The following is a 24,699-nucleotide window of genomic DNA, read 5'->3' as shown; positions in this document are numbered from 1 at the left end:
GGTTCTGGTCTTTCCCATAATATCACCTGCAATGGTGAGACACAGTTCATTCTTTCGGAAAGTGTTTGTCTCAGGCCACCCAGCCCTGCAGACACTCCACAGGTGACCACTCCTAGCTCGGCTCAGCCTGCCATGCCGCTGAGCATGGCTGTGAAAGATTCAGGAACATCTTGGAGCTCAGATGCTGGCATGTCCCTCCCACATGGCCTCCTCTGCCTGTCAGTTGGCAGGGCCCAGGGAAAAAGCCAGACTCAGTTGACCGCCCAAGACAGAAGAAAAGCTGAGCCAAGAATCAGAGGTGCATGGTTGCGGGAATGCTGGGCACACTGGCCCATGCCAGGGCCACGGAAGCACAGGTGCAGGATACAAAGGATGGCCAAGCCCCCTCAGCAACCATGGGGAGCAAGGCTGGACACAGGGCCCTGCCTCGATGGGCCACAGTGGAGCACCCTGTACGCTGCCACCCTTTCGACTAGCTCCCCCCCGCAGCCAGGTGGCACCTGCCAAGGTGTGGAAGCCCCTAGGAAGGACAGGCTGCAGCCTGAGGGAGACTCCCCAAAGCTTTGAGGAGTGGCTGAATCAGAGGACGTTTCTTAAGCACGTCTGACTGTGAGGCTCTGCCCACTGAAATGCTGTCTGGGGGGGCGGGGCGGGGGGCGCGGGATGGACCAGAGTCCTGCTTGGGTCCTGCTCAGTGGCCAACGGAGCAGGCTGAGGTCCGGCACCAGCCCCCTCCATGAAAGCATACACTCTCAGCCGGGAGGCCTCACTGGCCCCAGTGCTCCTCCTGCTCACCCGCCTCACTGCCAGCTCCTTCCTCTCACAGCAAGTCTACTCTGGTGGTGCCCCCATCATCCCCCTGCTCAAAACTCTGCCAAGTGGCCCAGTACCCCCAGGAAGGGGCTGGCTCCCAAGGCTCACTTCCTGCCACACCAGCACCCATGCCTCCCCACCCAGCCCAACATCTCTGATGGATTCCCCTCCACCAGTCTTACCTGCCATTCTTCCTGCCACCCCTACCCACAAACAGCGTGTTCTGAACCCTTTCAAATGCCTTCTGAAATACCCTCTGTCCCTCAAACTCCTATTCATCCCTCAAGACCCAGTGAGAGCATGTCCGGTAGCCTCGTCCATGGCCCCTCCTGTGTCTTCTGTGTGTACCCTATCTGTCCCTGTCCCTGTCATCTGTCCCTGTTTGGTGATGGTTCCTCCGGATGAGGGGCCATTTCTTCCCCATCTCTGTATCATCTGCCTGGCACAGAGTGTTTGTTGGGTGAATGGTGGCCCTTGTTTCTTCATCAATAAAACACATGGTGGTAAGGGGACATCTCAGCCGCCTGTGCTCCAGGGACTTCAACCCCCTCCCTCTGACTTCAGAGCAAGACAGGAAGCAGCCCAGGTAACGTGAGTGGGCCCTGCGGGGAGCCGCCCTGAGCCTGCAGACCTCTCTGCTTCTGAGGCCAGAGATTCACCAGCTGCCCAGAAGCTGTGCTTCCTAAGTATGTGTTTTTCTGGCGACTCTTAAGCTGAGAAATCAAGCAATGTTCTCAAGCCTTGACCGGGGGTGCGGGTGCAGTCCTCAGTTCCTTAGAAACCCAGGGGTGGAACCCACTCAAGGCGGGTCAGTCTCCCGTCCCCAGGGGGGCGGAGCTCGGGGTGGGGGGGCGAGGACCAGCCATGTGCATGAAGAGCCCAGGGACATACTGAGAGTCTGAGCTCTGATCTGAGCCATATTCGATCACATTCATCAACTCCGTGAACCATACTTCCCACTAATGGCCCCCAGCCCTGGCCTGTCCTCTGAATCACCATGTCCAGCTTAGGGCCAGAAGAGAAAACGTGCTTCTCAACATGTTTATGACAGCGACAACTCCCATGGGAGCTTCTGTGGCATTTCTGCAGACAAGGGTGTCACTGTCAGCAGATGCCGTTTTAAGGAGTTCCTCTCAACCGGAAGAATCCGGAGCCTCAAGCCTGGCGACCGTGTCCATGGGGACACCAATGCCCCCCACTGCCAGGGCCCACAGGTAGCCCCACTCAGCAGAGGTGAGTCAAAAACCCTTCCCTGCAGCTGTGCCAGCAACCCTGGGACTCAATGTGTCCGCCCTGACACCCATCACATTTTATGGGGAAACTCACAGAGGTTGCCGGCGGGTCAGATCCTCCAGGCCCCGCCGCTCACACAGCCTCAGCCCCCGTCACTTTCAACTACCAGCCAGCAGACACCTGTACAAGGATAGGAAACCCCACAGTCCCACAGAAGCCCTGTGTCCTCAAGCTGTGCCTCCTGACCCACAAGTGACCCTGGGCTGGCAGGGCCAGAAGGAGAGAGGGCAAAGGGTCAAGCGTGAGGCCTGCCCACGTGGGGAGCAGGTGCAGGTGGTGGCCAGGGGCTCGAGGTCACCCAGGCTCTGGCTAGTGAGCTGGAGGAAGCCGGCATACGGTCCAGTGGCTGCCTGGAGGGTGCAGAGGGGTCTTTTGGGGTGATGGAGCCTAGGTGGTCAGGGGTACATGAGAAGTCTCCATCTGGGCAGACATCACTACATGAATTACACCTCAGAAAAGAAAGTCAGTAGGGGAACTGGGAACTGGCCCCCTTTCCCCAAAGGGCCCAGGGAGAGACGTGGTCCTCCTGCCAGGCTTCAGGTATTTACATTCAGCAGACATGAAGCACCCCCAGGAGGCACCACTCTGGGGGGACTCTGCCAGCTAAGCCCCTGCAGCAAGACCAACATGCATCTACTGATGCGTAGGTGCTCGCGCCTCACCTCGGGCAGTCACTCAGCAGCACCAGCCCTGTTGTCATGCCCGCTCGGAGACAAGCAAGCCAGGGGCTCGCAGAGGCCAGGTCGACCAGCCCTTCCAGATTCCAGATTCCAGATTCCAGGTTCAGGCACTGGGGCAAAGATAAGTCCTGAACATTCCCTAGGGGGCCAGACAAGTGAGCAGAAGAAAGACACTGGCTGAGGCCACCGGAAGCCGACATCCAGCCAGGTCCCCCCCAACCCCCCGTTAGGACCGTGGCCCCTACCCAGGTCCCAGGGCCCCCGTCACCCAGGAAGCATCTGGTCACCTTGAAGGGGGATTTGTGTTGCCCAGAGAGGGGCGTGTGGAACAGAGAATGACGAACAGGCCAGGTGGCAGCAGAGGGGCCCCTCCTGGCTTCAGGCTCTGAGGCCGGCAGGTCCTTTTCGGGCTGCTGTCATCTCCGTGACCCAAGGAGGCCCTCCCTCCAAAACCCCGTCAGACAGGAGCAGAGCAGGTGGGTCCCCAGTGCCGCCCCCAGAACCCTGCACCCCGCCCTGGGCCACCTCAGCTATGGGAAGGGTCCCCCCACCTTACTAAAGCCGTGGAAGTCCTGGCCCTCTGCTCTTGGTAATTCTAATGATGCAGCTCCTGCGGTTCCAAGGTCACGGGCTGCAGGGTCCCAGCGCTGGAACGCAGAGGAGATGCTCCGCCTACCGCACCCCGGCAGCACTCTGTGAGGGGCTCAGAGGCTGGACCATACCGCTTGCCATGCGAGGGGTACGCAGACGTGGCGGGTCAACAGCACCCGGGTCACATTGTGACATCCAAACAAACAGCAGGGGCCCAGGAGTCAAAGTCACATCGACCGCAGGCGGGACCCACGTACCGCTCAGCACAGAGGGCAGGGCACAGGCTGGAGACAGTGTGTCGGCCTCCAGCAGGACCCTCCATCTCAGGGCCTCCCAGCAACTCAGGAGACATTTACCAGGAAACCAGTGCTGTGAGCCCCGCACTAGCGCAGACGCACAAAGGAGGGCCACAAAGTTCTGTACTAAAGCAGCCATGACCTCGATCGGGCACCAGGCACAGAAGGTCTCCAGGCAGCAGACAATCCGGGCTGGGGGCTCCCTCCCACCCTCTAGAAGGACCAGAGGGGGCCTCTGTGACCACCTCCCCTGGGGGATAAGCGGGGGAAACAGGTGCAACCTGTCTTTTCTAATGAGTCAGTTCTTCGCATCAGGTGGCCAAAGTATTAGAGTTTCAGCTTCAGCATCAGTCCTTCCAACGAATATTCAGGACTGATTTCCTTTACGATTGACTGGTTTGATCTCCTTGCAGTCCAAGGGACTCTCAAGAGTCTTCTTCAACACCACAGTTCAAAAGCATCAATACTTTAGCACTCAGCTTTCTTTATGGTCCAACTCTCACATCTGTACATGACTACTGGAAAAACCATAGCTTTGACTAGACAGACCTTTGTCAGCAAAGTGATGAATTCTACCAAACATTTAAGGAACAAAGAACCACAATTCCGCACAGTCTCTCCCAGAACACTTCCCAGCTCCCACTAAGAGGCTTGCATTCCTTTAACGGTATAACCGGACAAAGACACTACAAGAAAACTACAAACCATACTCCTCATGAACACAGCCCTCCAAAACCCTCAGCAAAATGATGGAAACTCAAAGCCTGTAATGTATACAAAGAGAACAGATCAGGACCAAGTTGGGGGTCACGCCAGGAATGCGGGGCTGGTGCGACAACCAACATCCACACAGACAGACAGAAGAGGAAAAGCCATACGGCCATCTCAACAGAGGCAGGAGAAACCAATGCTCTGTACATTGACATGACTTGCCAAAGGTCTGGACTCTCACCCCAAAACACTGAGAACTTCACAGAATAAACAGAATAAGTTGTCCAAAGAAATGGCCTGATGTTTATTCTGACCAATGTGATAACGCCAAGAGAATTTGAAAAACAACTCTGTGTAGTAGGCAAACATTTCACCCTGGAAGGCAGCTCCGACATGCCCCGCACCCCTGGGATTTGCCTCCCAAATGGTCACAGAGCAGTCACATACAGGGACTGTGCAGCCCAAGAGGCCCGGCCCCCAAGCATGGCCTGGACGCAGCCTGAACCTTGCCTTCTGAAGACCACCCACCCTCAGTGTGGTCACCTGAACTTCACAGCTGACAGAGCTCTCATCTTACAAAGCAGGTAACTGAAGGGGCCCTTTGGACACCTATACCACCCATGCTCACAAGGGACAAGGGCTGGGGAACCACCTGGAAATGGGCATAAGCGGAGTCCCCGACTGTGCCCTGGCAACCCAAGCTCCCCAAGAAGCTGGCACCATGGGGCACCATCGGAGCCCTTCTGTCTGGCTCCATCTCCCACCAGTCAGCAGGCTTCACGCGGCTGCTGAGCCAAGGAGGAGCCGAGCCAAGTTCAGGGTAGAGAGGGCCTTGGTCAATGAGGCTGCAGCAGGGACAGTCCTCAGCCCAGGGGGTGGCAGTGGTGGGGGGCTACTTTCTAAGCTAAAAACAAAGTCCTGATTCCGAACCCACTGGAGCAGGCCCAGGAGCTACTTGTCAAGGGCACTGCACCCACATCAGCAGGTGTGTAGCTGCTGGGATCGTGCGGTGGTGCATGACAGAACGACATTTTTTTATGTATTGGGTCAAATATACTATTAAAAGTAACTTCACTGATTTTTTCTTAGTTATTAAACTGTGGATACTAGAGGAGTTTGGATTTTCACCATGACCACCACCCCTGCCCTGGCCATCGGATGGGGCTGGGTCAGCTCGCTGCCAGCCTGCAGCTCAGATGTGTCGGATGCAAAGAAACCATCCCGGGGACAATATCTCTCCAAACCAGAGATTCTGACAGAGGAGGGAGGAGGGCTGCCAAGCGGCACAAATAGACAACGTGGAATGTTGTTGGCAACAGGAAGCTTAACTGTACCAACATGGGCAGGGGTGGAAAACGGAATGTTAGCCAGAGAGGGTCACCCTGACCCATCTCCTGAAAGCTCCCAGATCAGTCCCACTGCACAGCCCCAGAGGGAAGGGAGAAATAGCAGAAGAGACCTGCCTGCACACACCCAGGAAGTCTCCTCCTCCCCCACTGCCAGGCCTTGCTCAGACCTTAACCTTGCAGGGGCTCCACTGCCCAAAGCCCTGAAGGTCTCCCCACCTCTAGTCAACGGTGCCCATCCTTCCACCTGGAGTTCTCATCCGTGAAGTAGCCACCCCAGGCTGGGCAATCCCGAGGGTCCCCTCTGGCATTCCAAGATCTCTGCCCTTCTCATCTGAGATCTGCTAGGATAGAAAGCACGGCACGCCATGGACCTCGTGGGTTTCAAGACCTCTAACGCCATCAGGAACATTCGTCCTCCCAGGGCAGCTGGTGACATTCACCTGGATCTGGGTGCCCATTACACCGGAGAGCTCGCTCTGAACCGCCCAAGGCACACAGAGTGACCCAGCACTTCACGGAAAGTTCTCTGAAATAATAAGTCTTCCTCCCCTCCTCTGCTTTCCTCCCATCCCCTTGGGCTGTCCAGCACTTCCTGGGGACAGACGTGAGGCTTCTCTTTGTTCCGGAACAAATCCACCTCCTCACGGCCTTGGCTCTGCCAGCCCTCCACCAGAGAACCTGACCCCCTGGCTTATCTGTCAGAGCTCAGATCAGAGGTCACCTTCTTAGGTAGGGGATGAGCTATCTTGGGATCGCAGTCCCCCTCCCCACCAGCCAGTCTCTAAAACATGGTCCAATTTTATCTCCAGGAGAGAATTTTAGGTTTCCAGGCTCACTAGAGTGAAAAGTCAGTGAGAGCCCACAAAGAATGTCACCTGCCATTCCAGTAAGCAACAAAAGTTGCCCCCATCAGGCCACTGGCCACTGCTGCCAGCCCAGGTGTGCCCTGAGGGGGTTTAGGATGGAGAAAAACAGGAGATTGGCCCCAGACAGGATGAGATCTAAGGAATAATTTCAAGGACCCAGACTCTTGCATCATCCCAGATTCAGAAATGCGCTAAAATCATGAAAGAGATGTTTGTTTCTTGTGTGTGTGCGCGCACATGATTACCAGTAATCTTTTGATGTTCCACCACATGTTTTGGGGTTTTGTTTTTCCAGCAAAAACTTCTATATATCCTGGTTCCTCCCTAACCTCTCTGGAACAGTCTCTCAGAGCTACTAAGAGGCTCTTTCCCGGGCTCCAGTCCGCAAGAAGACCCTCAACAGAACATAACTCGCAACCCTCAGGTTGTGCGTTTTTCTTCGATGGACACCTGCTCTCGCTCAAGACCAGCGGTACCAACGAATGGACCACAAATGGTGGCCTCGAGCAGAGACCTATTTGGGGCTCCACCAGGAGTGGCAGATTCCGGAAACGTGTATGTCTTGTCTCAGAGGCGGCTCCGAGGGAGGGGGCCGGGGGCCAGAGGGTCTCCAGCACCGGGTCCGCCCAGTCCATCCCGGCCCGGCCCGCGCGGGGCTCGGCAGGCCCCGAACTCCCCGCTAGTCCACCGGGGAGGAGGCCAGTCCTCTGGCCTCGGCTCCGGGCGCCGCCCTCCCGGAGCCTCGAGATCCCGGGGGTACACAGGTGTACGCGCCCAGGCGCGGGGCCCTAGACACCGCCCCGGCGCCCCGCCCCCGTTGCCTGGTAACGGCGGTCCCGCCCCCCGGCGTAGGAAGAGGCCCCGCCCGCGACACCCCTCCCGCCCCGCGCCGGGTACCTTCCTGAAGTCTAGGTTGCCAAGGCCTCCGCAGCAGTCCGGCGCAGCCACCGAGCTGCGCACGGGCCCCGCCCGGCCCGGACTCGTTGGCCGCGGATTGCCTTGCAGGGATCGCGCTCGGGCCTCGAGGAAGCCCCCGACACCCAGAACCGGCCCCATCGGGCCCGAGAAGCGCCGCCGGCCGGGGTCCTTTCGCCGTGACCCTGCTTCTCCGGCCTTCTGGGAAATGTAGTCCCTGTCCCTGCGCAGCGCCGAGCTCCCAGGCTCGCGCTAGCCTCTCGCGGAGCCGAGAACTACAAGTCCCAGGGCCGTGCGCGGCGGCGCTGGCCGGTCCCGAGGCTGCCACGCAGCCGCGGGGATCTTGCTTGCCGGCCCCCAACCCCCAGCCCCTGGCTACCCACTCGGTCAGCCAACTGACCTGGCGTTCCTGTTCTTGGCCGTCGTCTGGCTGGAGGCCGCCAGCGGCGGGTCGTAAGTTTAAGTAGCGTGCTGCCTAGCCCCTGAGGAGCTGGACTTTGGCCGACTCAGCCCCTAGTCCCTCCCGGGGGCCGACTGTGGCGCGAGGGGGAGTGTTGAGGGGTGGGAACGCCCCTCACCTCCCGCTTCCAGTCGGCGACCCTCCTCCAGTGGCCCTCGAACACTCACCGGGGCTGCCCTCACTGTCCCCTGGGGTATGACAGCCGAGCAGCAATGAATGGTTGCAAGCTGGGATGCAAAACGGGGAGGTGAGGGGGCACTGCCCTGGAATGCTCAGGGAAGGACCCGAGGGAGGCCATAGCGCTGGAGAAGGTGCCAGACATGCAGATTTGGGGGGTAGGAAGGGACTCACCTGTGCAGGTGCTAGGAGACAGGAGGGGTCCTTCAGAAATCCTGGAAAGGCTGGAGTAGTGGTGGGGGAGACAGTGGGAGGGAACAGGCTTTGAAAAGTAGGTGGGTTACTGGCTGGTTGGGTCCCAAGAGAGCCCTCTTTGTAGCTAGTTGCCACATACCTGGGAGCCTGGCAAGCCATCTGATTCCAGCCCACGCCTCTCTCCCTTGCTTCCCCTCCACCCCGCACCTGCCAGGCCAGGGCATTTGTGAGCTGCCACCGTGTGCCCAATCATGTGCAACTTCCACAACACCCCTGGGATGGGGCAGAGGCAGGCCCACCATGATACAGGAAGGACGCTGGCACTGGTGCACACACCAACTCCGTGGTTGTGGGCAGCTGTCAGTTCCTCAGAAGCACAAGTGAGGTACCTGTTGGTAAAACCCACAGCACAGGACCTGACTCCTGGAAAGTGCTTGAGAACCACTGGCCACCGCTGGGCTGGGTGCACAGCAGGTGCTGAAGGGCTGGTTTGCCCACTGACCACCTCGTGCAGGGTGTCCAGGCAGGGCCTGCCAGAACCAGAGCCGATTCTGGGGAGCTCACCAAGGGGGAGAGCCCCCAGGGGGCACTCCCTACCCACCACAGTCCATTTCACCCGAGCCCCAGTTTTCTCCCCACGTGGCCGTTCCTTCCCCCGCCCCCACCTTGTTCTTTTATTAAGCCAGGAAAATTAGTTTTTGTGCGCTTGGTTTATGTGGGAACAAAGAAAATGTCAGAGATCACAGCACAGCTGATACAACCAGCTGAATCCACTCCTCCACCCCTCCTAGAAAGGAGCACTCCAAAACTCAGAAACCAGACTCAGCTTCCAGTGTGGTCGGTGGATCGGAACTGTTCAGGTCAGGAACATCCTGCTGAAGGTATCTGGGGCCAGAAGTCCGGCCTGGCCCTTTGAAACGCCCCAGTCTGAGCTTGCAGGGAAGCCACCCAGGCTGACTTCTCTCAGGGGCTATGCTTCCTCCCACATCCCTGGCAAACAGAGAAGTCACTTCTGAGGCAGCGTGCTTCTCTGTGGACAAAATATTTGTTCCAGATTCCGACCCAAAGTCCCTGTTTCTGGAGCTTTAACAAATAGCTCCTTTCTCCCCCAGCCCGACCCCGGGGTTGTCTCTCTTTACCCCTAGATACCTCTCCACATATCCAGAGCTGTTTATCATGAGCAGCTACCGTCACAGGCTCCAGGGCAAACGTCTCCAGATGACCTCTCTGGCCAGGAGTTTGACCTTTGCTGGTAGAGGATCAAAGCTAATGGCCATTTCTTCCAACTGTCCCTTCCCCCAGCAGCCCTGCATCTGAGCACCTGGCTCCTTTTATTACTAAAGCTAACATTTGCTTAACGGGTGGCCTTGGGTAAAGCCTAAACCATTCCCTACTCTTGAGTCTCCATTCTGTTCATGGAATCAGTCTGATTGAGAGCAAGAGGAGAAGGGGACGACAAAGGATGAGATGTTGAATGGCATCACCAACTTAATGCATGTTGTGCTTAACGGTTCAGTCGTGTCGGACTCTTTGTGACACCATGGACTGCAGCCCACCAGGCTCCTCTGTCCATGGGGATTCTCTAGGCAAGAATACTGGAGTGGGTTGCCACGTCCTCCTCCAGGGGATCTTCCCAACCCAGGGATCGAACTCAGATCTCCCGCATTGCATGTGGATTCTTTACTGTCTGAGCCACCAGGGAAGCCCAATGGACATTAGTTTGAGCAAACTCCAAGAGACAGTGGAGGACAGGAAGCCTAGTGCACTGCAGTCCGTGGGGTCGCAAAGAGTTGGACTTAGTTTACTTATTTATTCTGTATAGTGTCAGTCCCCCCTCCCCCCTACCCAGGAGAAGATGAGCTTCCAGAGGGCAGGGTTTTGTCTGTTCCTACACAACTCTCCCTGGCACCTGGCTCTTTCCTAATTCCACGCACGAAGCAGGCACTCAGGAAACAATGAGTGAATGAATCATTCAGCCACTCCCAAGTCTGGAGCATCCTTGGAAACTATCTCCCTGGGCCTCACAGACCCCATCTGTGGAATGGGGAAGGTGAAGGATCCTGTCTGTGTGGCCTCCAGCAAGTGACTGATCAACCTTCTCTGACTCTCAGAAGAAGAAATCTAACTGTAAAGACCAGAGCTAAGAAGTCTGAGCTCTTGCAGAGCTGCAGGCCCAGAGCCCAGTGCTGTTTTCTCTGAGCTGCAGAATAGGAGGGAGGGGAAGAGAGAGGGAGGGGAAGTGGACTCACGTGGGAAGTGCCATGATCACACAGCTGAGTGAATGGCGGGCTTGGAACCTGCCAGCCTAGAGCAGGTGACACAGGAAGCCCAGTCTGGGACCCCCTGATGGAGCCAGCACTGGTTCAGACACTCAGTGCTCAAACCCATCTTGTTTCTGCCCTCTTCTTGCTTCCTTTTCACACATGCCGCTACCCCCATCATGGGCCAGTTAAAGCTGTGTCTTCTCCAAAAAGCCTCACTGCTCCTGTAAGAATGAGGGCAGAGCGTGATCCTCACTCCAAGGTCCCATGTGGCTCAGGCACAGCCACTCTGCAGCCCTTCTTGCTCCCTGTGCTCCATGCACACGTGTCCCCCTCTTCTTGGAGAGCAAGGGCATGTCCTGCACCTGCACACGCTCAGCACCAGTCAGCTCTCGTCAAAGACACAAGTGAATGACGACGGTCAAAGGTGCATTTCAGTCCAGGGAAGTTATCCCTCAAAAATGGAGGCAAAGAAAAGGTGTTTTCAGACAAAAGAGGGAACAGGATCCCAGCTGGGAGCCTGGGGATGCAGGAAGGAGTGAAGAGCACGAGAAAGTAAATCTGATATTAGATGTTTGTAACAATCACTTCATGGGAAATAGATGGGGAAACAGTGTCAGACTTTATTTTTTTGGGTTCCAAAATTACTGCAGATGGTGACTGCAGCCATGAAATTAAAAGTCGCTTACTCCTTGGAAGGAAAATTATGACCAACCTAGATAGCATATTCAAAAGCAGAGACATTACCTTGCCAACAAAGGTTCGTCTAGTCAAAGCTATGGTTTTTCCTGTGGTCATGTATGGATGTGAAAGTTGGACTGTGAAGAAGGCTGAGCGCTGAAGAATTGATGCTTTTGAACTGTGATGTTGGAGAAGACTCTTGAGAGTCCCTTGGACTGCAAGGAGATCCAACCAGTCCATTCTGAAGGAGATCAACCTTGGGATTTCTTTGGAAGGAATGATGCTAAAGCTGAAACTCCAGTACTTTGGCCACCTCATGCGAAGAGTTGACTCATTGGAAAAGACTGTGATGCTGGGAGGGATTGGGGGCAGGAGGAGAAGGGGACGACAGAGGATGAGATGGCTGGATGGCATCACTGACTCGATGGACGTGAGTCTGGGTGAACTCCGGGAGCTGGTGATGGACAAGGAGGCCTGGTGTGCTGCGATTCATGGGGTTGCAAAGAATTGGACACAACTGAGCGACTGAACTGAACTGAACTGAACAATAATATCTTGTGGGGGTTAAAATATTTACCTTGGTAACGGAGCATAAAGGTCAGGGAAAGCCCCATAGGGTTTGGTCCCCACAGAGCCTCCTCCCATCAGCAGAAGAACATGTGATCTTATCAAGGTCACTCAGAGCATTTCCTCAAATCAACCAAGCACTGGAACATAAAGCAAATCTCAGCAGAATTGGAAGAACTGTGATCACACGGTTTATTCTCCCAAACAGTGGGATTAAGCCAGAAAACAGGAAGACAACTATCAGTTTCCCTGATAGCTCAGTGGGTAAAGAATCATTATTCAGTGCTGGAGACCTGGTTTTGATCCCTGGGTTGGGAAGATCCCCTAGAGAATGGGACAGCTGCCCCCTCCAGTATTCTGGCCTGGAGAATTCCATGAAGTATACATATACAGCCCATGGGGTCGCAAAGAGTCGGACACAGCTCAGTGACTTTCACATCCCAACATTTGGAAACTAACCAAAACATTTTACTTAAACCCCAGTGATGAGTTCCAGGTGCTTCTACCTGGGCCAGGTGTCCAGGGACCAACAAGAACTTTACCTGGAGTGATTCGTGCGGGGGCGGGGGCAGCAAGGAGACTCTAGGAAAAGCGGCTTTTCCTGTTTAACTCCAGATTCCAGGAGCTAGGAGAGGGGCTGGGGAAGAGCACTGGGTCTTCTGAGGGCTGCGGGACTCCAGGGGCTGATCAGGTGCGGGAACCCACAGTCCTGGCCCAGAGCTCAGGACGACGGGCACACCAGCAGGTCTTCAGGCTGAAGACCCTGCCGCCCGCCCCGAGGGCACATGCACAGGAAGGGGGCAGAGCAGGGGCTAGAAGCCCCTGGCCAGAGCCAAGGCTCGGCAGGGCCTGTGTGCAGGGTTGGCTCGAAGTGTGGGGTCTGGCTTAGGGCCGTTTCCTTAGCAAGGGACCCCAGGAGTTAAGAGGACGCAGTCAGTCCAGCTGCGTCCACAGGCCTGGGCCTGGCTTACTCGTCAGCATGGACTCTTAGTATTCCAAACACACTTACGTTAATTTAATAGTTGAATAATTGTACCTTATTTAACCTGCTTTTCCCCCCATTATTTGTGATGCTGGCCATTTTCCCATGGGCTTTTCTTTTTGATCAGAATACTGTTTAATTTGCAGTATTTACCAGCGCATCTCCTGGGCCTTCTTTCCAAAAGACCCATGAGCTTCAATCTCAGCAAATACTTGAACTTTTTAATTAAATGAATTGGGTCTTTGTAATTTTTTAAGTGATTAAAGTTTGTTTTTACCTTGCGAATTTTCCAACCCACAAAAAATTTGCAAAAATTATGAAATAAACACCTCCATATCCTTCACCTGGATTGACCCCTTATCATTCCCCAGCATTTTTTTTTTTTTTTTGGCCGTGCTGCTCGGCATGTGAATCTCGACCAGGGATCATACCTGTGCCCTCTGCAATGGAAGCATGGCATCTTAACCTCTGGACCGCCAGGGAAGTCCCTTCATAAAGTTATTTTTATATGAACTATTTGAGCGTATGTAGCAGACTCTTCACCCCTAAACCCTTCCCTGAATATCTCCTAAGAACAAAAACATTCTGCTAGGAAACCTCGATACAGTCATGTCAGAATCAGGTTTATGGTTGATCCAGAGCACGGCTAACACCGAAGCCCTGTCAGCATTCCACCCACTGTCCTACTATGTAGACCGGCCCTCGAGTGGGTTTTGTCTGGTGGTGTCGGGGCCAGAGTGTCTTCTCAGTGCTGTGTCCTCCGAGCCTGCATCCAGCTGCCCTGCCCACTGCTCGAGCTTGACCTCTGGGCACAGGCATCTCCTCCGGAGAGATGGGAGGGTTCAGAGCACTGCTGTCCAGAGGCTGGGAGCTGACCTGACAGCAGCACCCTCCTGCCCTGCAGGGACCAGGCACATGAGCTCTGCACTCACCTGCTGACTGATCCCAGGAGGATGTCCTGGCCTCCCCAGGCCCCAGGTCCTCATGAGCTTCTCATGAGGGTCAAAGGCGGGAGCCCTTTATCTGGCTCCAGGCAGATGACTTCTGCTGACCATGGGAAGCTCAGGAAGAAGACAGGGTGAGCTGGGGCACTGGGGAGGCTCCTCCAGCATTGATGACCCTGAGTGGACGGGCAGTGTCCCGGCACCCAGAGGCCTGCAGGTGGCACCGTGGGGCACAGAGCCACAGGAGTGCACCCTGCTCATGGCCACTTCATGTTCCGTTCTGCTTTTTTAAACAGACTTTATTTTTCAGAGTCCTTTTAGGTTTGGAGAAGATTTGAGCAGAAGGTACAGACAGTTCCCATATACTTAAAAAATGGTTTTGTACTGATATAAAAGCAATCATTTCAACCATGTTAAAGTGTGCATGCGACTCTGAACTTTCAAATGTGCTTTTGATCCCTGGTCGGGAAATAGGATCTCACAAGCCACGTGGCACGGCCAAAAAATTTTAAAAATGAATAAAATAACACTACTTCCAGATGCAAACTATTAACAGTATGTATAGGATGGATAAACAACAAGGTCCTATTATATAGCATAGGAACTATATTTGATATCCTGTGACAAACCATAATGGAATAGAAATATATATTAAAAAAACAGTGTACAGTTAGGTGGCTCTAGCACCTTCATCCGGAGAGGGCAATGGCACCCCACTCCAGTACTCTTGCCTGGAGAATCCCATGGACGGAGGAGCCTGGAGGGCTGCAGTCCATGGGGTCGCTGAGGGTCGGACATGACTGAGGGACTTCACTTTCACTTTTCACTTTCATGCATTGGAGAAGGAAATGGCAACCCACTCCAGTGTTCTTGCCTGGAGAATCCCAGGGAAGGCGGAGCCTGGTGGGCTGCCGTCTGTGGGGTCGCACAGGGTCAGACACGACCGAAGCGACTTAGCAGCAGCAGCAGCAGCACCTTCATGTGTTGTGTGACCGTCATCACCTCTCTTTCCAGAACATCCTTGGCATCCTCAGGGAAGCCGTTGGCAGTCACTCCCCGGCCTGCTTCTACCCCTGCAACCTCTGGTCTGTATTCTGTCTCCGGTGGGTTGCCTGTCCTGGACATTTCATACAAACAGCACCAGGCGACAGGAGACCTTTTACGTCTGGCTTCTTCCACTGAGTGCCATGTTTGTGAGCTTCATGCACATGGTGGCAGGTGTCTGTACTTCAGTCCTTTTCATAGCTGAACGACAGACATCCCACCGTGCGGCTGGACACATGTTTCTGATCACTTGCTGATGGACGCCGGGGCTGTGAACAGGGCTGCTGTGGACATTCATGCAGAGGTGTTTTCTAATGGACACTTATTTCTCCTGGATGTGCTCCAGCAAGGAAATTGCTGAGTCACGTGGCAACTCTGTATTTAGCTCTTTGAGGGGCTTCCAGACCATTTCCTGCAGCTGCTGAACCACTTCACGTTCCCAGCCGCAGCACTCAAGGGTTCCAGTTTCTCCACATCTTCCGTGCCGGCTCCCTGGTTTTGTGATGACTGCCGTTCTCACAGGGGTGAGGCAGTGCCTCAGTGTGGTTTTGGTTTGTGTTTCCCTGATGTCTAAAGCTCTGAGCATCTCTTCCTGCCCTACTGGCCGTCTGTACATCTCCTCTGCAGACACGTCTGTTCAGCTCCATTGCCCATTTTTAACTGAGTTATTTGCCTTCCTATTATCGAGTTCCAAGGTAAGGGGTAATCACACATCGGAGTCTTAAAACAGAAGGCGGGACATCTCAGCTTCCATCGCCGGACACGAGCCCCTGCTGTGCAGGCTGCCCCTCTCCCCCATATCCAGGGAGGATAGAGCACGACTTCCCCTGGGACGTTCAGTTCAGTTCAGTTCAGTCATTCAGTTGTGTCCAACTCTTTGCGACCCCATGGACTGCAACACACCAGGCTTTCCTGCCCATCACCAACTCTTGGAGCTTGCTCAAACTCATGTCCATTGAGTCGGTGATGCTATCCAACCATCTCATCCTCTGTCATCCTCTTGTCCTCCTGCCTGCAAACTTTTCCAGAATCAGAGTCTTTTCCAATGAGTCAGTTCTTTGCATCAGGTGGCCAAAGTATTGGAGTTTCAGCTCCAGCATCAGTCCTTCCCCTGGGAGGTTGCTTCCAGGAAAACCCAAGGTCTTCCACCCAATCCGGGGCTCTTGAAAGTGTTTCCCAGCCAAGAGCTGCCCTTCCTCTAAGCATCAGTGCCGCTGCCGCTTCCTGTGAACACAGAAATAGCTACAGTATCTCTTAAAATAGAATTATATACGTGCTTTTTTCTGCCAGTCACTACACATGACTGACTCCTGATTTTCCATTTCTCATTAGATTTCTCTTCCAGACTCCTCCCACCTGCCGAGCTCCTCACCTTGGGTAGAGTGGTATCTTCCAGCACCTCACCCCCAGCCCTCTCTACTCCCTGGTCCCCCACCCAGCGACCTCTGCTCCTCACCCACCCCCCCACCCCCCGCCAACACCACCACAAGGAATCAGTCCTCACCTCGTGAAACTTCCTCTGGGGCTCAGGTCTCATCACCTCCCACCTGCACAATGGAAGTGGCTGGCCTCCCAGCCTCCCTCCCCCATTTCCAAAGCATCCTCCGCCGACAGCAGGTGGCCCTTGTTCAGAGCCCTGCAGTGGCTCCCGACCGCTCAGACAGAAACCCAGGCCTCACAGGGCGGCACAGGCGACCCGCCATGAGTGGCGTCCTTCATTCACTGGTTCATTCACTCGTTCATTCAGTTTTCTGAGCACCTACTGTATGCGAGGGCCTAGGACACAGTGGACAAAGGACCAGGCTTTGAGGGTAAGCAGGCTTCACAGGGTGGACCTGGAGGAGACAGCGGGGACAGAGAGGAGGAGACCAGACCCAGGGAGCAGGGGGCTTCCTGGAGGGGTGGCTCCCCAGTACGCATGCTGGCTCCACCCACACCAAATCACCTCCAGCTCCCAGAATGCACCTGCTGTCCCTGCAAACCCACCAAGTCCCCCCTCCCCCCAAACTCCCCAGCCTTCAGACCTAAGTGAAGTCCCCGGGAGCTGAGCCCTTGGCCCTGCCTTTGCGACACCTCCAGCCCTTTGGAGACACCATCGCAATGCTGATCTCATTCAGTTACTGTGTTATCTATGACTTTCTGGGAAATGAACTGCCATCCTGGTGTTCCTACTCCTGTTGTAGGCGCAGGGAGAGTACCCCAGCCCTGACCCCCCGCATTGCACCCCCACCAGGGAGGAGGAGGCAGCTGCCTTCTCTCTCCAAAGTTCCACCCTCTGCAAGTCCAGGTTTCTCAGTCAGGGGACACTGGGCACAGTCTGGAGATGTCCGTGGTTGCCACAGCTGGGAGGTGTGGCATGGACACCGAGGCTGGACGCTGCTCAGCCTCCTACAACGCGAGGTCCGGGCCCAGAGCCAGGGGGTCGAGGAAGTTTCCAACGCGGGCAGATGTCTGTCCAGGTGTGGGTAGGGCGAGGGCAGTCCTGGGTCCTGTGGGTACTCACTGGGAGATGCAGGTGCAGCCAGGGCACAGGGGCACAGGGGCGGGGGCACGTGATCGCCTCCCAGCAGAGGAGAAAGAGGAGATGGTACCCCACTTGCCTTCTGTCTGGCCCGTGCAGGCCCACCCAGGGCAACCCTGTGCGGCTTCCTGCCCTCCACTCCCATCCATGCAGGGAGCCCCTGAGATGCTGGTGTAAACCAGGCCCAGACCCGGACCAGACATTCACTGGATCTGCACAGGCCTCGTGTGCAGGGCCAGGTCCCTGGGCTTTTTCAGCTGAAGCTTTAGGGCCCCGCTTTGACCCTGAGAACCCCACCCCCATCACACTCTTGGGCAGGTCTTCCAACCCTGGCACGTGAGCACAAAGGTAGAGTTAAATCTGATTTCCAAAAGAAAAGGGATTTCCTGCCCCCGAAAACTGGGAACAGTTCAGATCAGTTACACAACTTGTCTCTTTTGGTGGCCCATGACACCCTGAGGGGTGAGTCTGGGTGGGTCTGAATCACTCCACCTCACCAAAGTCCAGCAGAGGCCTTAGCTCAGGGTCATCCCAGGAGCTGTTTGTGGACCTCTGAGCACAGATGGGCCTCAGAGCTGCCCACCTGGCCTTCATGTCTGTATCAGGAGGAACACATTTAATTGCAAAATACAAAATTACAACCAACAGAAGCAAACAAATGGATAGGAAGTTCTTTTATCCCCACAACACAACTAGAAACAGGAAGTTGCTAGCATAGGAATCTTGACTCCACTATCCCTAATACAGTTGACCTCTCAGCCTTATGCTTTGACCTCACAGTCACAAGATGGCTGCCATAACTCTAGTCATCACACTTGGGTTCCAGGCAAGCCAAAGGTAAAGGAAAGGTCAAGGGCTGCGGTAGCTGCACCTCTTTTCATCAGGTAAGCAAATGCTTTCCCAGAAATGTCTCCAGCATACTGTCACTTTAGGACTGATGGGCCAGAACTGGGTCATACGACCAGCATGAAAAACTGGGAAATTTGATGACAAAATGGTCATGACTGGCTTAGAGCACTCTATCAAAAACTAATCAAGGTTTTTTGTGAGCACAAAAGGAATAGGTGTTAGGAATGAGACCAACGGTGTCCGCCTCAGTCTCCAGCCCTATAGTTGGGGCTGCTACTAAGAAGTCCGCTTCTCCCTCACGCTTGCTCCTCCCAGGCCTGAGGCTCTGTGGGGGTAAGCCAGGGGAGAGTCCATGGCTTCTTTGCCTACCCTGCCCCGTCCACCTGCAGCTCCGTCCTGTGCATCTTCCCAGGAAGACTTGAGTGTATCCTCGACACCTGTCCAGGAGGCCTCTTCCAGCAATCACCCAGTCACTCGGTGAAGCTGCACTGTGTCCCCGGGAGACGGAAGGATGGTCCATGAGTCACTGCCCAGCGAAGGCTGGGGCAGTGGATTCTGCAGAATAATCATAGCATTCCCAGTTACTCCATCTGAGCAGCTGTCACATCTCCTGACAAATAACTGTGGGGCTTACATGTAGAATCCAGAATTCTAAAGAAACGGACCTAAAAATAGCCAGAGGCGGGAGGACATGCTTCCAGGCAGACAACATTTAGACAAATATGGGAAGCAGAGAGAGGGGTTGGGGATGAGGCCAGGGTAACGACAGCGGCTGGGGGCAGGGCACCTACTGTGTGCCAGGTGCTGACCTAGGCTCATCCAGGCACCAGGGCCTCACTGGGCCCTTCAGCCAGCTCAGGAAGCTCTGTCGTCTCCCTGATCCACAGACAGGACACCAAGGCTGTCGGGGTGAAGATGTGAGCTCTGTGGTCCCCCAGCTTGTTGTTCCCTGGCTGTACGTGAGCCCTGTGCCTCGGTATCCTCATCTGTAAAATGGGATGATAGCACCACCTACCTCCTAGGCTCACTGGGAAAACTGTGTATTAATATCAACACAGGTAAACTTCTCAGAACAAAGCTGGCAGGAAGTGAGCCCTTGAGCTGTGTGACCAGAGCAAATCCCCCTAAGCCTTGGTTTCCGCATCGATCCAGTGGTGATAGGAGTTCCCTCCTCGTGTGATTGTTGAGATGGTGGTCCAGGTGACATGTGAGCACAACACCCAGCGGCTGGTTTATGAACCTGACCAGTTCGTTCCCACCCATCGCTGTGCTGTTATCACCCACGCCACAGCTGACCCCTCCAAACCACCATGACGACAAGCTCCAGCTCTGGGCTGACCTCACAGAAACAAAAGAAGTGTTTAAACACACCTTTATGGCTGGGAGGAGGAGGACACGCACAGTGCTCACCGGGAGGTGTGCCGTCCACTCTCAGGTCCTTTCTGTGGGATGTGTATCGACTAGAAGGTAAGCATATCTGCTCACTCACACCTGGGGGTGGTCCAAGTGAGGATCTGGGGGCCAGGTTTGCAGGAGGCAGAGGGGCAGCCCTGGCTATCTCACAGGCAGGAGAACTGGGCAATGCCATGAGGTGCCGAGAGGATCACACCCTAGGGTCCTTGCACTACCACCATCGGCCCCCTTGGCCGTGACTAGAGACTGCCCCGGGCAGGTGAGCCCTCGGGCCGTGTCCACCTCTGTCCCCAGATCAACACCAAGTGCTTGTCCTGCAGCTGCTGCAGACCCCCTACCCATTCCCTACCCCCACCGGGCCACGATGCAATTGCCCTGGCCCACATGGGGCTCAGGCTGGGTGTCCTTGGAGGCAGACTCCAAGATGAGGGCTCCAGAGCAGTGACTTCTGTGGGAGGTGGCCGCCGCCCCCAGAAACGCTGGGAGCAAGCTGAGGCCGGCGGGGTATGCTGGCCAGGCGTTCAGCATCAGATCCTGAGCCCCAGGCAGCGCCAAAGCTCAGCGTCCAGGCGGGCGGGCCCATTTCCCGACTCTGCAGCCTCCTGGTGGCTCACCCTGGGCTGGTTGCCAAGCCTTCTCCGCTAGAAGGTGAGCTCGGCTTGGGAGAGCAGACATGAGGGCTGCAAGTGGAACCCGGGCGTCAGCAGCGCTTTGGAAACTGAGGGAGTCATTGCCAGGGTTGCAGCGCCACCTGGTGGACAGCTGGAGCATGCTCGGCACTGGCCGCCGGGTGGCGGTGGCGGGCGTGGGGAACGGTTCCCGTGCCTTTGCCTCGCCCTGGTCACCAACACTGTCTGGTTGGTTCCTCTTTACCTTCTTCCTGACGAGGCTTCCTGGGGTTCTGCCCCTCGCGGACACCACCCAAGGTCCCAGTCTGGGTAGGCCCTTCAAGCTCGGGGTGCCTCTGACCAGTGGGCCCCATGCAGCCCTCTCCCCACCTCAGTGCTGACGACCAGCAGGCCTGTCACTGAGGAGATACAGAGGCAGCCACGTGCCTTCTTTCCCTGGCCAGCCCAGTGATGCCCGGGGTCCTGCCCGCTTTCACTCCCAGAGGCCCGGCATGGAGAATCAGTCACAGGCAGGTCAGCAAACCTGTAAATAGCCAGCAAGTGGACACAGCATCTCTGGGACTGCTGGGCTCGTGTGGTAGCCCTTAACCCTCAGTCTGGACTTGGTTCTGTTCCCTTTCAGGAATCCCCAGGCCCGGAAGCCAGGATGCTGGGAGAAGTCTTCAGTGTCCCTCAGCCCTGTCATGCAGGCAGGCAGCCCCTGTTCCCTGCGGTCGCTGACTGACTGTGACCGGGAGTGACAGTGACCATGGCCTTCCAAGTGTCTCTGTGTCCCCTCTTCCCCTTCTGAGGCCCCCAGTCATTGGATTCACGCCTAAATCCACGGCAATTTCACCTTGAGATCCTTACCTGATTACAGCTGCAAAGACCCTGTTTCCACAGGAGGTCACATCTGGGGGACTAGGGGAACATGAATTTGGGGGAGTGGGCACTGCTGAACCTCCACAGCCAGGATCATCTCCCAACCCCCCACCTCTCCCCAGAGCCTCCCTCTCCAGAGCCAACCCTCAGCCGGCCCTTCCTCTTGACTCCCTCTTGCTTTTGCCCCCTGCCCACTCAGGCTGTTCTTCCCTCCCACCAGTCACCCCCAGCCTCATTCTCTGCCTCTTCTGTTGGTAGCGCTACCCTCCTCCCCACCCCCACAGTGGGCCAGAGTCAAGGGGCCCTTGGCACCGTTCCTGCCTCCTTCTCCACCTCCCTGCTCCTGATCCCATGCAGCTAGGTTCCAGATTAGAAATTGCCCCGACCATACAATGCACTGAGCCCCGAGACCAGGAAGGAGAGTGAGGAAGAGGCTCCTTCCTGCCTTAGGGTAGGGGCATTTGCTGCTGCCGCTGCTGCCACCCAGTCTCCAGGGTCCAGGCTTGTGAGTGTTGGGGGGCTGCTGTAGTGGCAAGAGGGTCCCTGGTTCCCCACTGTCCGGGTCATAGCAGAGCTGGACAGTCCATTCTGGAGCCTGACTCTGTAAGCCAGGTGACAATTTGACAATTCAGTTCTAATTGCTGTGTTAGTTAGGACAGGTGAGGCTGTGCTGTGATAGCAGGCAGCCCCGAGATCTCAGTGACTTTTAAGCCTTAAAAGAACAAAGACTGAGCAATGACTTTTTTTTTTTTTTTTTTTGCTGCACTGGGAGGCATGTAGGATCTTCGTTTCCTGACCAGGGATCGAACCCTCACCTCTTGCAATGAAAGCATGGAATCTTAACCACTGGACTGCTTGGGAAGTCCTGAGCAATGACTTTTTAAATACATCACCAAGTCATGGTCAATCAGAGAAAGAATCGATGAGCTGGGCCTCACTGAAATTTAAAACCTCTGCTCTGTGAAAGGCACTGTCAAGAGGATGAGATAGGCAGAAAGGAGGAAAAGGAGATGACTTGTCGCTCAGGCTGCACATCTGACCCGAGGGGCTGGGAGACACCCCTCATCAGAGTCACCCCGGGGCCCAGGCTGATGGGACTCTGTCCTGGTGAGGATGGGAGGCTCTGGGCAGAGGGAAAAGGGAACTGCAATCCTGTTCTTGAAGCTGCTTCCTGAAGGTGGTGTCCTCACTTCTGTTCACGTTTCGTTGACCAGAGCTAGTCTCCTGCCACCCTGACATCAAAGCAAGTGGGGTGTCCATGCCACCTTGCCTGGTGCTGGGAGTGAGCCAGATCCCCTGTGATGGCCACACGCCACAGTCTGCAAGTCCACATGGAACACTGCCTCATGCACACTCGTGCACTCACACACACACACAGACAACACACACACAACTTCTCGGCACACCCAACTTGTCTGATCGGTTGATCAGCTGATCCTCAGGCGTTGAGAGCAAGGACCCTCAGTTTGAGGACGGAATCATTTCCTAAGCAGTTGATCAAACATTTACTGAGAAATGGCTCTGCTTGCGGAGCCAGATTGAGGCCCCGGCGGCCAAGCCTGTGTCTCTGGACCTCCTCCTGGCTCTAGCAAATGGTAGGAAGTGGTCAGCATCAGCCTTTGTGACCAGATCCGTACAGTGTAATGACATACAGCTAAATTCACCGGTTTTTAGTGCATGCATCTATGTTGTGTGCTGTGCTTAGCTGCTTATTTGGGTCTGACTCTGCAGCCCCATGGACTGTAGCCCGCCAGGCTCTGACCATGGGGATTTTCCAGCCAAGAATACTGGAGTGGGTTGCCATGCCCTCCTCTGGGGGATCTTCCCAACCCAGGGATGGAACCTGGGTCTCTTGCATTAAAAGTTGGCCTTCCCCCACGCCCAGGCCCTGTTTTGTTCTCTGTCCCTGCCATCTCCATGCTCCCAGAACGTCATGTGAATAGAATCACACCGTCTCCAGCCTCAAGATCTGGCTCCTTCCACCCGGCATAGTGCGTTCCAGGCTCACAGACAGCTCTGTTTGCACCACAGTTCATTCCTTTTTATTGCTGAATAATATTTCATTGTATGGATGTGTCACGTTTGGCACGTCCGTTCACCAGTTGACGAACATTTGGGTTGTTTTCAGTTTGGGGCAATTATGAGTAAAACTGCCACAAGCATATGTGCGGACATATGTTTTCATTTCTCTCGGGTAAACACCTAGGAGCGGAAAGGCTGGATCGTATGGGGAGTGTATATTTAACTGTATAAGGAGCTGCCAGACTGTTCTCCAGAGTGACTGCACATTTCACGTTCCCGCAGCCACGTGTGAGCGCCCCCGCCACCCGAGCCCTGGATCCTCACCGGAACTTGGTGTTACCCGTTTTCCCTCGTGGCCGTGTTGGCAGCTGTGGTAGGCATGGTTCCCACTGAACCTCTTTTTTGGGAAGCCATCTACTCAGACCTTTGCTCATCTCAGCTGGGTTATTTGTCTTCTCACCGAGTTGGGAGGGTTCTGACTTCATCTAGGAGAACAGAGAGTGCAGAGGGGTCAGAGCAGAGTCACCCTGAGCAGTCTGCCACCAACACCTTTCGTCACTGACCTCTTGCCCACCCCCCCTTGCCATTCATCTTCCATACCAGCCCCCAGGCTCACTGGGCCTTACCAACGTGAAGACCTGTCCAGGCTTCTTTAGCCTTGACTAAACCCCTTCTCCCGGCCTGGCATCCAAGCCCTGGCCTGCCCAGTCCTGTGGACAGCGCTGGTCGCTCTCCCCGCTCCCATCACCACCTGTGACCTGACAGCCCCTCAGACTGGAGCCCACGATGCTCCAGTACAGCAGCCCTGCCTCAGGGCCTTTGCACTTGCCGTTCCCTCTGCGTGCCTGTCCCTCCTTCCTCGGGCCACTGCTGGAAACCCTGCCCGCATCACCCCCATCGCACTGAGCACTCGTTAGCTGACTTGGTCTGTCCACCTCTCCTTGGACTGAAGATGCCCAGGAGAGGACCTGGGATTGCTGAGTCCCCAGGGCCTGATGCAGAGTCAGCCCTCAATACACACATGCTGAATGAATATGTGAAATAGCGGGTGAGATTGCCTTTCACAATGTGCTATGTTTGCAGAGGAAACTGTGGCTCAGAAGGGGAGGGGTGACCACAACGGCCGCGATCAGACACCTGGGCTGCCACTTGTCCACACCGCCTCCAGCCAGGGACCCAGAAACACACACTGCATGCCTGCTGCCCACATGTCATGATGGGTACACACTCACAGCCTCAGGCAGACATTCTGTTCACACACTCGTACACATGCGCACACAAACCACGCATGCCTGCCCCCCAAGCACAGGCCAGGGTGACTGACAGCCCAGGACCGCATGGGCTTCCATCACCATGACAACAGATAGTGCCAGCTTGGGTGTGAACAGCGGCCAGGAAGGACTTGAGCAGTGCGTGTCAGGGCTGTGGCAATGGTCCCAGGCTCTCCACAGAGCTCTGGTGCCAGCCCTTCCTGGGGACAAGATGGCCTCTCAGATGTGTGGAACCTATACTTGTTCATCCACTTCCAGGGCAAGACGCCCACTCCCCAGGATCTGTGCCAGGCGCAGCATGGACCCAG

General features: G+C 55.5%; 1 protein-coding gene and 1 long non-coding RNA gene across 11 annotated transcripts in view; one reads left to right on the top strand and one right to left on the bottom strand.

Annotated features, from left to right (window-relative positions):
• Positions 1-8,600, bottom strand: part of PEMT (phosphatidylethanolamine N-methyltransferase) — a 35,794-nt gene extending 27,194 nt beyond the window's left edge. For 2 of the 10 annotated variants that reach the window (XM_061391267.1, XM_061391270.1), the window contains exons 1-2: positions 7,497-7,718; positions 3,338-3,433 (exon numbers count right to left, since the gene is read on the bottom strand). In XM_061391267.1, coding sequence (XP_061247251.1) covers positions 3,338-3,433; positions 7,497-7,655 — 255 coding nt within the window. In that variant the 5' untranslated portion in view covers positions 7,656-7,718. Of the gene's footprint in view, positions 1-3,337; positions 3,434-6,173; positions 6,902-7,496; positions 7,730-7,914; positions 8,055-8,485 lie in introns of those variants that run through there. The other 8 variants (XM_061391259.1, XM_061391258.1, XM_061391263.1 and 5 more) reach the window with 8 other exon arrangements.
• On the top strand, positions 3,386-23,270 carry LOC133232183 (uncharacterized). The gene is made up of 2 exons (XR_009731333.1): positions 3,386-4,968; positions 6,895-23,270. It is a non-coding gene; the product is annotated as an uncharacterized LOC133232183 (long non-coding RNA).
• The last annotated feature ends 1,429 nt before the right edge of the window (positions 23,271-24,699 follow it).

The sequence above is a fragment of the Bos javanicus genome, chromosome 19, assembly GCF_032452875.1.
Source record: "Bos javanicus breed banteng chromosome 19, ARS-OSU_banteng_1.0, whole genome shotgun sequence".
NCBI lineage: Eukaryota > Metazoa > Chordata > Mammalia > Artiodactyla > Bovidae > Bos > Bos javanicus.
Note: the sequence above shows the minus strand (reverse complement) of the source record. Positions and strands in the feature narration are given on the sequence as shown.